General features: G+C 37.7%; 1 protein-coding gene across 7 annotated transcripts in view; it reads right to left on the bottom strand.

The window, feature by feature from the left end:
- The window catches only part of TRIM37 (tripartite motif containing 37), a 147,178-nt gene that overhangs the window by 123,007 nt on the left and 7,428 nt on the right, over positions 1-16,743 (bottom strand). For all 7 annotated transcript variants that reach the window (XM_060082870.1, XM_060082872.1, XM_060082873.1 and 4 more), the window contains exons 3-8: positions 11,664-11,704; positions 9,217-9,333; positions 6,973-7,060; positions 5,596-5,718; positions 3,799-3,922; positions 2,883-2,950 (exon numbers count right to left, since the gene is read on the bottom strand). In XM_060082870.1, the coding sequence (XP_059938853.1) occupies positions 2,883-2,950; positions 3,799-3,922; positions 5,596-5,718; positions 6,973-7,060; positions 9,217-9,333; positions 11,664-11,704 (561 nt within the window). The remainder of the gene's footprint in view (positions 1-2,882; positions 2,951-3,798; positions 3,923-5,595; positions 5,719-6,972; positions 7,061-9,216; positions 9,334-11,663; positions 11,705-16,743) is intronic.

Genomic DNA, 16,743 nt, shown 5'->3' with positions numbered 1-16,743 from the left:
GCCACCATCACCTTGATACCAAAACCAGACAAGGATGTCACAAAGAAAGAAAACTACAGGCCAATATCACTGATGAACATAGATGCAAAAATCCTCAACAAAATACTAGCAAACAGAATCCAACAGCACATTAAAAGGATCATACACCATGAACAAGTGGGGTTTATTCCAGGAATGCAAGGATTCTTCAATATACGCAAATCAATCAATGTGATACACCATATTAACAAGTTGAAGGAGAAAAACCATATGATCATCTCAACAGATGCAGAGAAAGCTTTTGACAAAATTCAACACCCATTTATGATAAAAACCCTGCAGAAAGTAGGCATAGAGGGAACTTTCCTCAACATAATAAAGGCCATATATGACAAACCCACAGCCAGCATCGTCCTCAATGGTGAAAAACTGAAACCATTTCCACTAAGATCAGGAACAAGACAAGGTTGCCCACTCTCACCACTCTTATTCAACATAGTTTTGGAAGTTTTAGCCACAGCAATCAGAGAAGAAAAGGAAATAAAAGGAATCCAAATGGGAAAAGAAGAAGTAAAGCTGTCACTGTTTGCAGATGACATGATACTATACATAGAGAATCCTAAAGATGCTACCAGAAAACTACTAGAGCTAATCAATGAATTTGGTAAAGTTGCAGGATACAAAATTAATGCACAGAAATCTCTGGCATTCCTATATACTAATGATGAAAAATCTGAAAGTGAAATCAAGGAAACACTCCCATTTACCATTGCAACAAAAAGAATAAAATATCTAGGAATAAACCTACCTAAGGAGACAAAAGACCTGTATGCAGAAAATTATAAGACACTGATGAAAGAAATTAAAGATGATACAAATAGATGGAGAGATGTACCATGTTCTTGGATTGGAAGAATCAACATTGTGAAAATGACTCTACTACCTAAAGCAATCTACAGATTCAATGCAATCCCTATCAAACTACCACTGGCATTTTTCACAGAACTAGAACAAAAAATTTCACAATTTGTATGGAAACACAAAAGACCCCGAATAGCCAAAGCAATCTTGAGAACGAAAAATGGAGCTGGAGGAATCAGGCTCCCTGACTTCAGACTATACTACAAAGCTACAGTAATCAAGACAGTATGGTACTGGCACAAAAACAGAAAGATAGATCAATGGAACAGGATAGAAAGCCCAGAGATAAACCCACGGACATATGGTCACCTTATCTTTGATAAAGGAGGCAGGAATGTACAGTGGAGAAAGGACAGTCTCTTCAATAAGTGGTGCTGGGAAAACTGGACAGGGACATGTAAAAGTATGAGATTAGATCACTCCCTAACACCATACACAAAAATTAGCTCAAAATGGATTAAAGACCTAAATGTAAGGCCAGACACTATCAAACTCCTAGAGGAAAACATAGGCAGAACACTCTATGACATAAATCACAGCAAGATCCTTTTTGACCCACCTCCTAGAGAAATGGAAATAAAGACAAAAATAAACACATGGGACCTAATGAAAATTCAAAGCTTTTGCACAGCAAAGGAAACCATAAACAAGACCAAAAGACAACCCTCAGAATGGGAGAAAATATTTGCAAATGAAGCAACTGACAAAGGATTAATCTCCAAAATTTATAAGCAGCTCATGCAGCTCAATAGCAAAAAAACAAACAACCCAATCCAAAAATGGGCAGAAGACCTAAATAGACATTTCTCCACAGAAGATATACAGACAGCCAACAAACACATGAAAGGATGCTCAACATCTTTACTCATTAGAGAAATGCAAATCAAAACTACAATGAGATATCATCTCACACCAGTCAGAATGGCCATCATCAAAAAATCTAGAAACAATAAATGCTGGAGAGGGTGTGGAAAAAAGGGAACACTCTTGCACTGCTGGTGGGAATGTGAATTGGTACAGCCACTATGGAGAACAGTATGGAGGTTCCTTAAAAAACTACAAATAGAACTACCATATGACCCAGCAATCCCACTACTGGGCATATACCCTGAGAAAACCATAATTCAAAAAGAGACATGTACCAAAATGTTCATAGCAGCCCTATTTACAATAGCCCGGAGATGGAAACAACCTAAGTGTCCATCATCGGATGAATGGATAAAGAAGATGTGGCACATATATACAATGGAATATTACTCAGCCATAAAAAGAAATGAAATTGAGCTATTTGTAATGAGGTGGATGGACCTAGAGTCTGTCATACAGAGTGAAGTAAGTCAGAAAGAGAAAGACAAATACTGTATGCTGACACATATATATGGAATTTAAGAAAAAAATGTCATCAAGAACATAGGGGTAAGACAGGAATAAAGACACAGACCTACTAGAGCATGGACTTGAGGATATGGGGAGGGGGAAGGGTAAGCTGTGACAAAGTGAAAGAGCGGCATGGACATATATACACTACCAAATGTAAGGTAGATAGCTAGTGGGAAGCAGCCGCATAGCACAGGGAGATCAGCCCGGTTCTTTGTGACCGCCTGGAGGGGTGGGATAGGGAGGGTGGGAGGGAGACGCAAAAGGGAGGGGATATGGGAACATATGTATATGTATAACTGATTAAATTTGTAAAATAAAAAAAAATAAAAAATAAAGATTCCTATTGGCTGTTATTCCCAGTAAAAATAATTCTGTTTTTTGCAAAAACAAAATTAGTATTATTTTATCTAGTTCCCATACATGATGGAGAAACCTTGAATCAACTGATTCCTATTTCATAAAAATCCCTAGTATAGCACACAGATCCCCAGATCTTTTGATCTTATCTAATCTGTCAAAAAACAAAAAACAAAAAAACTTTTAAAGTACATGAACAGAAAAAGGATAAAGACTTTATCTCATTTCATTTAATATTTCATCACCTGATGCTCTACTTCCTGAAGTAAGGATTCCAACAGTTCTGTTTCTTGTGTCAGAGATGTCTTCTGACCTATTTAAAAAATAGCAGAAGACCAACACTCAGGCTTCTTACTGGTTCAAGAATGAAATTAAATTTCATTGAACATATTCAATAACAAAGAACCAATCTCAAGTAAGAAAAACTTCTTCATTACAGCTACCCTAAAAAAATTTTCCAGAGTTTTAATTATAGTAGCTTTGACAAGAGGATTTCAGAACTAACCCTAACTACAGTTACAGACAAAGGACAATGCAGGTCTATTAAATACTTCTAAGAAATATACAGTGACAGTATACTTTGTAATGAAATTAACATTATTGCTTCTTCTAAAGGAATATAAAGCTATAGAAAACTAACATTTTTAATCAATCAACTATTCTAAAATAATTCCTCCCCCAAAATGTAAATGCAGCCTAAAAAGAATGTAGTAAGTGGGACATTTGTTTATATTAAATGTCAGCAAGAGGTATGTGCTTTGAACATAATAGGAACCTGTAAAAAAGAATGTCCAGAGAGGAAAACAGTCTCAAAGAAGCTGGAAACACAGAAGGATAAAGTAATTATTGTTAAAGAAAAGGAAGAAAGAAACTGCTTTACATGACACAAAAACAAAACAAAACAAAAAAAAGATAGGCACGCTTGCCAAATCAGACCACCTACTTTGTAAATCACAAAGTCTGAAGAGCTGGAAGCATATCCCATGAAGTTAGCAGAAGTTGTATCAATTTGGTGTAATGTTAATTGATACAGAGGAACAATTAACAGGTAGAATTTCTATTTTTTAAAGCAATCTTTTCCTAGCCTATAATAACTCACCAACCACTGAACCTCAAGGAGGTTCAAAGCACCATGTACACAAGCAGCATAGAAAAACTCACCCATCAGTGTTATAAGCTTATTCTTCAGCTGTGTGTCTAACCGTGAAATCATCATCTCCACTGCATTTTTAATTTCCCGAACACGCTCATCTTTTGCATTTCTTACAGCTTCGACATTTCTTTCCTAGAAGATAAACAGGTAAAAAAATTTTAGGACTCCTCTGGTGGCACAGCGATTATGAATCCACCTGCCAATGCAGGGGACACGGGTTCGATCCCTAGTCCGAGAAGATCCCACATGCCATGGAGCAACCAAGCCCGTGCGCCACAACTACTGAACCTGTGCTCTAGAGCCCGCAAGCCACAACTACTGAGCCTTCGTGCCACAACTAGTGAAGCCCGCGCACCTGGAGCCCATGCTCCACAACAAGAGAAGCCACTGCAATGCGAAGCCCGCACACCACAATGAAGAGCAGCCGCTTGCCGCAACTCAAGACGGCCCGTGCACAGCAACAAAGACCCAACACAGCCAAAAATAAATAAATAAATTTATTTAAAAATTTTAATTGAAGAATTTTTTAAATAGAAGTAAATAGACATTAATGCAATCACTGCAATTATTCTTAAAGTCAGCTGAATTCCTGAAACTCAGAAAAAAAATTCTTAAACAATTAAAGCATAATAAAGTACACAATATTTTAACAGTTAAACAGAAAGATATGTAATTACAAAAAAAACTGCTTTGTGTAACACATACAAAACACATACTCAAAGCCCCAATCATATAGGAAACCACTGTTCAAAACCAAAAAATTATACTAAAGCCAGTTCACATCACACAAAACTCTAAAACAAATGAAAAATTTGAAAAACCACATCTACTCCAATTTACGAAGTTTTAAATTTTTTTCAGAACGAAACAAAGAAAAAAATAGGGTTTTTAAAGATTGCAGAGTACGTAGTTTTTTTAATAGCATACTATCAAAAATAAAAAGCAATCTTTCCTATACTTACTATTATTATAAGCACAAGCAGTGAAAATCTCAAACTAGAACAACCTCCCTAATGCCCAAATTAAAATGCTGTCAAGAGAAAATAATAGAAAAAAAGGTAACTAAACGAAGGCCAAATAGAAGCCATCCAACTTGTTTATATTCCAAAATGACTTTGTGTAGCATACATGTAACTCAAAAACATTATTTTCTGTATAAAGAATGTTATAAATGATGATCTCGATCTTGATTCCTACATGAGTAAAATAAAGACAACATCCTGAGTTAGGAATGGTCTGCAAACCTCAGGAATAACTGTCATTCTGGTAACTTTAAACAAAATATATTCCAAAAGTATATTTAGTACTTAAATGTTTGATGCTTATTACATTTTCCCATAGAAATAATATTACAAATGGTAAATAGCTCACTAGAGCTCTTTGACCCATATACAGTATCTAAAGAGTAGTGTTAAATATTACTCTTTGAATTCTTCAGTTTTAATTCAGGACACCAGAAATAGTTCATTCCCTGGTAGCAGAAATTCTCCCAAAGAATGAATGACTGTAAAACTCAATACTGATTCTGTTTAGGAGTCAATTACCGACTATGTAACAAACAGGCTTATTTAACTCATTCACTGATTCTCTATTTCTGCATAAGAGGAGGCAATTCTCTGGCTCCAACTTCAGAACAGGCAAGGGGTTTGGATGCAAATTCCTCAGCTAGTTTGAAGTTGGTGAGAACTATAAATATATCTTATCAAAATTTCAAATCTTGAGTTCAACATCTGATTGATTTATATTATAAAAAATATATATTATAGACTATAAAAGGGATAATGATCTTTCAGTAGTAGTCTTACCACTTCTTGAACTAAGCTGATCAGTTCCATGAGACGCCGACGAAGTTTGGCTACCTCTTCATTCACTTTAGTAACATGCTGCTCATAAATTTCCGCCAAAGGTTTAAAGGTATGTCCACCATGCTATTTAAAGTAATGAGTAGTTTTTGAACATTTTCATATATCTCATCTGCATTTACATTCCTTCCTTAACACTCTATGGATACTAATAAACTGGTAAATAATTTCAAATGAATTTTATCTTTTGGCTGCCTTTACTTTGTTAAAACAGGCCAGAGTTTGCTTAAAATCACTTGGCCCATATAGGAAATCCTTCAAGATTTTAGATAATGGACTTTAGCAAAATGTTTACTTGTCTAGAAGTCTTCACTCATTAGAAAGAAGCAAAATCCTTAACAATGGCCCAAACCACCTGACACAACCTTATTTGTCACTCTTCTTTTGGTCAGTATTAGCCTTCTTCCACGACCTCAAACCTCTTCCCACAGCCCATTGCAAAAGAAACATCTTGGGCTTCCCTGGTGGCGCAGTGGTTGAGAGTCTGCCTGCCGATGCGGGGGACACGGGTTCGTGCTCCGGTCCGGGAGGATCCCGCATGCAGCAGAGAGGCTGGGCCCGTGAGCCGTGGCTGCTGGGCCTGCGCGTCCGGAGCCTGTGCTCCACAATGGGAGAGGCCACAACAGTGAGAGGCCCGCGAACCGCAAAAAAAAAAAAAAAAAAAAAAAAAGAAACGTCTTATTCAAAAATAATTCTCTTTCATCCACCCTGTCCAAATTCTCCACCCACTTAACTCCTACTCAATCCTTTGGAGCTTAACTCAGGGTCAGGCCCCATGGTTATTCACTCTCATCAGCACTGTATACTTATTCCTAATATTTTATCACAACAGTAATTAAGTACAGAACTAGTTGTTTGATATCTGCCGTGTTCATCTCTGAACCCCTAGTCTCTAGCACAGATGAATAAATTAGAAAGGTACTTGAGGAAGAAAGATTAAAAAAAAAAATCATAAGAACTAGATGTCTGCATTCCTATTGTTTCACAAATGTCTATAAAGTTTTTGTTCCATTTTAAAGAAACTAAAATTGGAAATCACAGCCAGGATATCAGATCAACTGATATGAGTAGACATTTTACAGGTTTTCAATTAAAATAAAATATTTATGTAAGGCATGCACATCATACATCAAAATCTCCAACAAAAGAAGTTTCTCTGGAATAAGAGAAAGTACAATATCTTCTGCTATAAAGCAGATACATTTAATTTTCATTCTATAAACAGAGTAAAATGATATTACTTTCTATCTAAATCAAACAAATATTTCAGTGCTTTCTACACTCTAATTAAAAATAATATGCTGAATTTGTTCCGCTTACCATTCCTCCCCAAAGTGCACACTGATGGCAGATACACTTCTTACAAGTCCAGCAAAATACACTAAGTTTTTCATGGTGATTTTCACATCTATACATTATGAAAAAAAAGTACAGTTATAAATTAAATAAATTTAAAAACTAGAACATAGTTACCACAACAAATTCCTAAGTTTGGGCAAACAGGTCAGTCAATTTTAAATGACTATATCTCAGGAAATATAAAATGTACTCCATGGCTTCTGTGAACTAAGCTGAACAATTACATGTAGAGACAATTTTTTTTAAGTATTGTTTTCATCCATCTATAAGGACTTTAAAATTACATGAAAAATGCAGACTAGTTTCTATTTAAAGTACAAAGATAACACCATTTCTGAGAAACTGTACAGACGATAAATTCTATCCTATTACTACATTTTGGGCAAATCAGATTATGTGTCCATGCCTACATGAGCATGTATGCATGCACACTTTTTCTACATGTGACCAAAGTCAACAATAATCAAGACACAGGTGATTAATTGCACAATAGCAGATCCTCATTAGAAACGAACGATTCAATTTAAAAAAGTTTTCCCTTAAACTGAATAACCACAAGCAAAAGAATAAAGTTGGACATGGTTACTAATTGCATTGTGTGCCCCCAAATTCCTACATTGAAGCCCTAATGTAATTGTATTTGGAGTTAGGGCCTTTATGGAGGTAATGAAGGTTAAATGAAATCACAGGGGTGGAGGCCTACCCAATAGGACTGGTGTCCTTACAAGAAGAGAACGCGACAGCAGGAGTGTGCATTCACAGAGAAAATGCCACGTGAGGATGGAGTGAGAAGTAGCTATATCCTAGTCAAGGAGAGAGGCCTCACCAGAAACCAACCCTGACAATACCTTGACCTTGGACTACCAGCCTCCGAAACCATGAGAAAATAAATGTTGTTGTTTAAGACACCCAGCCTGTGGTATTCTGTTACGGCAGCCCTAGTAGTTAAATACCTTTAAGTTAAATACCTTTAACTTATACCATATTAAAAAAGTAACTTAAAATAGATCAAAGACCTAAACATCAGACCTAAAACGATAAAACTCTTAAAACAAAACACAGGGGAAAAGCTTCAGGACATAGGATTTGGCAATGATTTCTTGGATATGACACCAAAAGCACACACAACACAAGTAAAAATAGATAAACGGGACCACATCAAAATTAACAACTTCTATACATTACAGGACACAGTAAACAGAGAAAGAGGGCAACCTATGGAATGGGAGAAATTAGGAACAGAAAGTAAAATGGTGGGAAATAGGAAATTATTGTTTAATGAATTGAGAGCTTCAGATTCGCAAAATGAAAACATTCTGGAGATTTTTTGTACAATGTGCATACACTTAACACTACTGAACTGTATACTTAAAAACGGTTAAGATAGCAAATATTATGTTCTGTTTCTTTTGCCACAATTTAAAAAATTGTTTCTCTTGCCTATAAAGGGGACACACTGTTGCAATTTTAAAAAGCTTTTCACTGATAAATCACACTGAGCTTACAGAAAATACCTAAATAGGTCGACATTTTATATTTCTCATTTAGAAGTAATCTGAATATCCAATAGGAAATTAATAAAAGCATGAAGAAACAGCATATTAAATACTATCTCATTTAGTATGATTTCCACAGTATTGAATTTAGAATATAGCTTTTACAATATAGGAAATTTATCAGAACCATTATTAATCAATGGCTTATATACAGGTACCTTTAGCAAACCCAAGGGGCTGCCAGTAGGCATCAAGAAGCGAAGAGGAGAGATTAGTAATTAGCAAATTGTGGCAGTTCTAATCCTTTATGAGAGGCCTTAATAAAAGAAGTCAGAGTTAGAAGGGTCTTTCCAAGTAGAGACACCCACACCATGCCAGAAGAAAACTGTCTTAGTGTTCACCTACGAAGCTTAAATTTTCAATAGTGTCATTAAAATACTATGTGGCAGGGCTTCCCTGCTGGCGCAGTGGTTGAGAGTCCGCCTGCCGATGCAGGGGACACGGGTTCGTGCCCCGGTCCGGGAGGATCCCACATGCCGCGGAGCGGCTGGGCCCGTGAGCCATGGCTGCTGAGCCTGTGCGTCCGGAGCCTGCGCTCCGCAACGGGAGAGGCCACAACAGTGAGAGGCCCGCGTACCGCAAAAAAAAAAAAAAAAATACTATGTGGCACAATCTATGAAACACTTGAACAAAGAAACTAAGGACATACTTGTCCTTTTCATTTTCTTCGTGTTTGGTGAGACTGCAGAGTTGAAGAGTATCAAGCTGCTGGGTTACTTCTTCTGCCCAACGACAGTTTACTAGTTCTCGTAGCTGCAGTGGCGCACTGGAGAGAAAATATACATACATATACTCTCAGTCAGGAATTTGAGATCATTTTCTAAAACACATTTCAAAGGTACATACCGAGGTGACAAATGTGTTAACTCAGTGGAGGGAATCCTTTCACAATGTATCAAACAATCACATTTTATACTTTAAATATGTTACAATTTTGTCAATTATACCTCAACAAAGCTGGAAAAAAATAGGAAATTATAAATCAAGAAAAAATAAACACTCCTCAAAAGAGGGCTCACAATCATATTCATACCATATTACTATCAAAATAGTAACAAAGACACAGTGAAAAGTATGGTTTGGGGCCTCCCTGGTGGCGCAGTGGTTGAGAGTCCGCCTGCCGATGCAGGGGATACGGGTTCGTGCCCCGGTCTGGGAGGATCCCATATGCCGCGGAGCGGCTGGGCCCGTGAGCCATGGCCGCTGGGCCTGCGCATCCGGAGCCTGTGCTCCGCAACGGGAGAGGCCACAACAGTGAGAGGCCCGTATACCGCAAAAAAAAAAAAAAAAAAAAGTATGGTTTGTAACTTATTTTTACAATAATGTAAAAAAAACTGAATAAAAAAATTAGCAATTCAGATTACGGACTGAATTCTTAATTCCTTAGTCTAAAGCTATACTCTCCAAAATGACAGCCACTACTCATATGTGACTATTTAAATTAAAAATTCAAATTAGTTAAAAAAAAGAAAATTTCGGGCTTCCCTGGTGGCGCAGTGGTTGAGAGTCTGCCTGCCGATGCAGGGGACACGGGTTCGTGCCCCGGTCTGGGAAGATCCCACATGCCGCGGGGCGGCTGGGCCCGTGAGCCATGGCGGCTGAGCCTGTGCGTCTGGAGCCTGTGCTCCGCAACAGGAGAGGCCACAACAGACAGAGGCCCGCGTACCGCAAAAAAAAAAAAAAAAAAAAGAAAAAAAAGAAAATGTTCTTACACAGTTATACTCGGCTTACTTCACGTGCCCTACTGCCACAGTTGACAGCCAGGCTATAGAACATTTCCATCACACAGAAAGTTCTATTTGATACTGCTGATCTTCTTACAAGTTAGTATGAAAAGTGTGAACAGTACATGAAGAAAAATGGGCAAAAGATATGAAGTAGTTTAAGAAAAAACGAAATTATAAATGGCTAAAAATGTTTTAATAGATGCTCAGTTTCAATCATGTTTTTAAAAAGCAGATTAAAAATGAGATACCATTTTTCACTTAGCAGAATGGCAAAAAAATAAAATGACTGGTAATACCCAGTGTTGGCAAGAATGTGAGGAAGAAGCATTTTCAGTATCTATTATTAGGAACATAAAATGGTAAAAAAACCTTTCCCTTCAATGCAGTCTGGCATCATCTGAAATAACCAAAAATGGAAACAACCTATATGTCTCTCAATATAATCATAAAAAAAAATCAATGTATAATCTTACAGTGGATTATTATTCAAACACTGATTTTAAATGACATATATGTACATATGATCAATAAAGGCATCACTATATTTTACATGAAAAAAAGCAAAGCAAAATAATATTATATCATTTGTGCTTTTTAAGAAAACATTTATATGTATACATCAGTACATATATAGAAAAATGTCTAGAAGAACAGGTACCCAAAGCTAACACTAACAATTTCTTCTGAAAGTTAAATCATGAAAAAATCAAGTCGGGCATCAGAATCAGAAGCCTTTTTATTACTATCTGGATTTTTTTTTAACAGAAACTTTATTTTTTTTTAGTTATAAAAGGTAAGTTAGGGCTTCCCTGATGGCACAGTGGTTGAGAATCTGCCTGCTAATGCAGGGGACACGGGTTCGAGCCCTGGTCTGGGAGGATCCCACATGCCGCGGAGCAACTGGGCCCGTGAGCCACAACTGCTGAGCCTGCGCGTCTGGAGCCTGTGCTCCGCAACAAGAGAGGCCGCGATAGTGAGAGGCCCGCGCACCGCGATGAAGAGTGGCCCCCGCTTGCCGCACTGGAGAAAGCCCTCGCACAGAAACGAAGACCCAACACAGCAAAAAATAAATAAATAAATAAATAAATAAATAAATCTGTTCTTTTAAAAAAAAAAGGTAAGTTAAGAAGTTACACAATGATTTTCCAAAAGACAGTAAACAATGTAACGTATTCTACTTAATTCTAAGTCAGGTAAATTAGTCTGCATTTCTTCATCGAGATAGATTGCTTATTTTCTTTTCAACTGTATTTGCGAAGAGTAGAAATGTGGCAGGTTGCAGAAAGAATGTTATGAGTATTAGGACACACGCTGACCCCATCACCTTACTACTTTCCCAACTCACAAATAATCACAGTAAAACACTTACCGGCAATGAGGACACTGGGCTCTCTGCTCTGTCAGCCAGCGCTAAGGAGGCAAAAAAACGAGATTTTGATTGCAGATAACACCATTCATTTGTACATACTGAAACCTTACATACCAAATTTAATGAGTTTAACTCTCTAGTGCCTGCACTAATTATAGAGATACTTATAGAATAGCAGGCAATCTGTCTCATTATCATCGTGACAGGAATAAATTTTCAAAGGCACAGAATCCATTCCAAAATAATTATTAAGAAGCTATTCTCTCACAGGTAAGAAAGTGATCCTAGGACTCTGGATCTCACAGGGAAGGTGTGAATAATCTTCACAAAAATAATAATGATATTGTTACTACCATCCCCCCCCAAAATAAGCCATTATGATGATTTACTTCTAACTAACCCACCATAAAATCTGAGGAATTTTAAGGTACTACTAAATTCCTTTTTGAAAAGCAATCTAATTGTAAGGTGTATACATTATGGCTATATAAATTAGACAGAAAAACATAAATAAGCAATACAGCAAAACTTTGTCTTAAAAGAGTTCTACAGTTCAGTCATTTAAACATCTACATAACCTGGTTTCCTCGTAATTATAAAAAGTTTTACAAGAGAATAATATCTCTACTAAACCTCAAATTCTATTAATTTAACCACTTTAGTTATTATTGGATAGGGAGCAGTTTTACACCATATACAAAGGAGATGCTAATACCTTTCCAAAAACAATAGCTCCATGGTTAAATATTGTTTTAATTGTCTGGTAAACAGGTTTTAAGGTAAATAAATATATAGTCCAATAGCTATGTACTCTCAATATCTGTTATTTCTGTTTATCCCTTCCTATTTCTATGGAAGAACCTAAGCTTTTACCTAAAGTCAAATAATTAACTCAGAAATAAAATTCCCAAGGAATCCTTAAAGAACAATAGAAGATTAAATAGGGGGAAGTGTACTTCATAGCACAGAAAATAAAGCTGTAAGAAAAAAAAATAGATGGAAAAGGATTCCACTAACAACCTTGCACATCATTTCTTTGGTCCCTGAGCAAAGCAAGATTTAGGTCAGGTTTCTTTCCCTCAAACAATGCTCTGCTAAAGTCCTAGCACTCCTCCAGAACTGGTCTCAGCCCACACCTCTCTAGCCTCATCTTCTACCTCACCCTAGGGGATCCAGCAAGATTAAGTCTTTAAATACGTTTCCCCTCTCTGCCCAGGATATTCAACACCTCTCTTTAACTAGGTTATTCCAGCTCATCCTTTAGATTTCAGATTATACGTCACTTCCTCCAGAAAGCTCCCTGACTGTCTATAGACTATTTAAACACCACTGTCATGCTTCACCACAGTGACCTATACTTCCCATTTCATTGTACCTATAACACTTGGTATACTGACTTATTTGTTTATCTCCCCTGCCCTACTAAAGTAAAAGCTCTATAAAGGTTGGGACCATGGTAAGGAATGACCCAGTCTATATTTTGTATTATGCCCCTCCCTTCCAGTCAAAACAGGCTTATCGCTATAATATATACCACTCTTGGCATCCTATTTGTGTATTTGCTTATACTGTCCCTCTATCCACGTGCTGTCCCATGGGAATGTCCACTGATTATGTCCATAATACTTTCCTGCCAATCTCAGGCTACTGATCTTTCCCTTCTCTTATTATTTGTGGCATTTTTACCTTGTATTCTATAATCTAATTTAATCACAAAACAAATATGAGGAAAAACAATGTTTCTACCAAACCAAAACCAAAGGTAAGAACCAGTGACACAATATTAGTACTCAAATAATATTAAAGAAACACCTTTGTAGCAATTCCCCCACATTCAATTTAAGAATTAATTTCTCGGGCTTCCCTGGTGGCGCAGTGGTTAAGAATCCGCCTGCCAGTGCAGGGGACACAGGTTCTAGCCCTGGTCTGGGAAGATCCCACATGCCGCGGGGCAACTAAGCCCACGCGCCACAACTACTGAGCCTGCGCTCTAGAGACCGCAAGCCACAACTACTGAAGCTCGCACGCCTAGAGCCCGTGCTCCGCAACAAGAGAAGCCACTGCAGTGAGAAGCCCGCACACAGCAACAAAGAGTAGCCCCCACTCGCTGCAACTAGAGAAAGCCCGCACGCAGCAAAGAAGACCCAACACAGCCAAAGATAAATAAATTTTAAAAAACAAGGATTAATTTCTCTCCTTCATTAAATGGAAGAATCACAAGCTTGAGTCATTATTCAAACCTGAGTCTTATTCCTAGCTCTGGCACTTACTATGCAACACCAGACATGTGACTGATCTCAAGTTTCCTCATATGCAACAAGAGAATCAGCATTCCTACTCTGTAAAGTTGTTTAAGGGAAATCCTCAACAAAAACCTAGCAAACCAAATTCAAAAAGAGTATACACCTTGACCAAGTGGGATTTATTCCTGGGATACAAGGATAGTTCAACCTACAAAAATCATTCAATATAATACATCAATTACATTAAGAAAATGAAGGAAAAACCCACATGATCATCTCAATGGATACAGAAAAGGCATCTGACAAAATCTAATATCCTTTCATAATAAAAACACTCAAGAGGGCTTCCCTGGTGGCGCAGTGGTTGAGAGTCCGCCTGCCGATGCAGGGGACATGGGTTCGTGCCCCGGTCCGGGAAGATCCCACATGCCGCAGAGCAGCTGGGCCCGTGAGCCATGGTCGCTGAGCCTGCGCGTCTGGAGCCTGTGCTCCGCAGCGGAAGAGGCCACAACAGTGAGAGGCCCGCGTACCGCAAAAAAAAAAAAAAAACACAGCAAACATCATACTCAATGGTGAAAGACTGGAAACTTGTCTCAAAGTTAGAGGACTCACATTTCCTGATTTCAAAGTTTACTACGAAGCTACAATAAATTAAAACAGTTTGGTATTGGCATAAGGACAATGAAATAGAATAGAGAGCCCAGAAATAAACAGAAAGGGACAAATATTCTATGATTCCATTTATACGAGGTAGTCAGATTCATAGAGAAGAAGGAACAGTGGTTACCAGGGGTTGGGGGAGGGTAATGGACCAAAGTAATAAAAGTACACATCCTTGTCTTTTTCCTGATCTTAAGGGGGAAATATGTACTACTACATACCTATGAGAATGGCTAAAATTCAAGACTGAACATACCAATACCAAGTGTTGGCATTAACATGGAAGAATCAGAACTCTCATACACTGCTGTTGAGAATGTAAAATGATACAATGATTTTAGAAAACAGTTTGACAATTTGTTAAGCAGTTAAACATACACCTACGATATGATATAGCCATTCCACTCCTATTTACCCAAGAGAAATGAAAGCTTAAGTCCATTGAAAGACTTGTATACAAACATTCATAGCAGTTTTCTTTGTAAATGCCCCAAACTAGAAGCAACCTGTATGTCCATCAGCAGGTGAATGGATACACAAATTACAGCATATGCATACAATGGAATGCTACTATGCAGCAATAAAAAGAAATACTATTTTTTAAATTTTATTTATTTTTTTATATAGCAGGTTCTTATTAGTTATCTCTTTTATACATATTGGTATATGTATGTCAATCCCAGTCTCCCAATTTATCCCATCACCACCACCACCCGCCGCCACTTTCCCCCCTTGGCGTCCATACGTTTGTTCTCTACGTCTGTGTCTCTATTTCTGCCCTGCAAACCGGTTCATCTGTACCATTTTAAAAAGGAATACTATCGATACAACAACATAGATGGATCTCAAAATAATTTTGCCGAGTGAAAGAAGCCAGACCCTTAAGAGTACATACTGTAAGATTCCATTTGTATAAAATTCTAGAAAATGCAAACTTATCTATAGTGATAGAAAGCAGATCACCGGTTGCTTGAGAACAAGACAAGAGGAGGTAGGGACTACCAAGAGGCACAAAGAAACTTCTGGGTTTTAGAGATATGTTCATTATCTCGACTGTAGGGATGGTTTTTCAAGTGTATACATTTGTCAAAACTTATCAAACTGTGTACTTTATATATGTGCAGTTTATTGTATGTCAAATATACCTAATTTTAAAAGGCTGAAAAATTAAAAACAAAGTCAATAATTATTGGCAAATTGCTACCAATGTTAAAAATCAAGAGGGGGTAAGAAAAAACTGGATGAGAAAGATGTGCCAAAATAACGGGAAAAAATACAAAACAGGAACAGGTACTGAGAGAAAATCAGCTGAGTATAGCTAGATAAATGAAGACCTGGCCTGAAAACACAGCCAATGTTCCTGCTTTTGGGGTATGCCTGTGGAGGCATCAGGGAGTCGTGGGTAGAGTGCTGGCCTCGGGATAAGTTTAGTCTTGGTCTGTCACCAACTACTATGTGACTTTGGACAAGTCTATTCATGCGTCTGGGCCTTAGTTTGTTAAAATGACACAAGTATCTGGACTGCCAAAGACAGTTCAATTTCTGTGGACAAATGAACAGAGACGAGATGGAAGAGAAGGGAAAGCATTCAAATAAACAATATTACAATGTGGCTGTGTGGAGTGCTCAGAGTCTCAAGGACTTTGCTCCTGTAATTACCCCTCCTCTCTCCAGCATCAATTATTCTCGACTGGTTCAGTCCCAGGAAGATATAAACCTTCCCCTAAAAGACGACTCTCAACAACCCCCTTCAACCCATTACCTTGTTTCTTCCCTTTACAAGATTGTGACAGTTTTTATACTTGCTGTCTCATTCTCCTCCCACTCTCTGACATCAAGTTTTTGCCCCCATTGTTCCACTGAAACTACTCATCGGGGTCACCAATAACCTACATATTCTCAAATGCAAGGGATTTCCCTGGTGGTCCAGTAGTTAAGACACTGCACTTCCTGGTCGGGGAACCAAGATCCCGCGTGCTGCGCAGTGCAGCCAAAAAAAAAAAAAAGAAAAAAAAAATCAGATCCAATGGTCAGTCAATTCCCACGCTAGAACCATATGACACAGCTAAATGACTCTTTTTTTTTTTTAGTTTTTTATTTTATTTATTTATTTATTTTTGGCTGTGTTGGGTCTTCGTTGCTGTGTGTGGGCTTTCTCTAGCTGCAACAAGCGTGGG

This window comes from Mesoplodon densirostris, chromosome 18, assembly GCF_025265405.1.
Source record: "Mesoplodon densirostris isolate mMesDen1 chromosome 18, mMesDen1 primary haplotype, whole genome shotgun sequence".
Lineage (NCBI taxonomy): Eukaryota > Metazoa > Chordata > Mammalia > Artiodactyla > Ziphiidae > Mesoplodon > Mesoplodon densirostris.
This window is presented reverse-complemented; position numbering and strand designations above follow the sequence as displayed.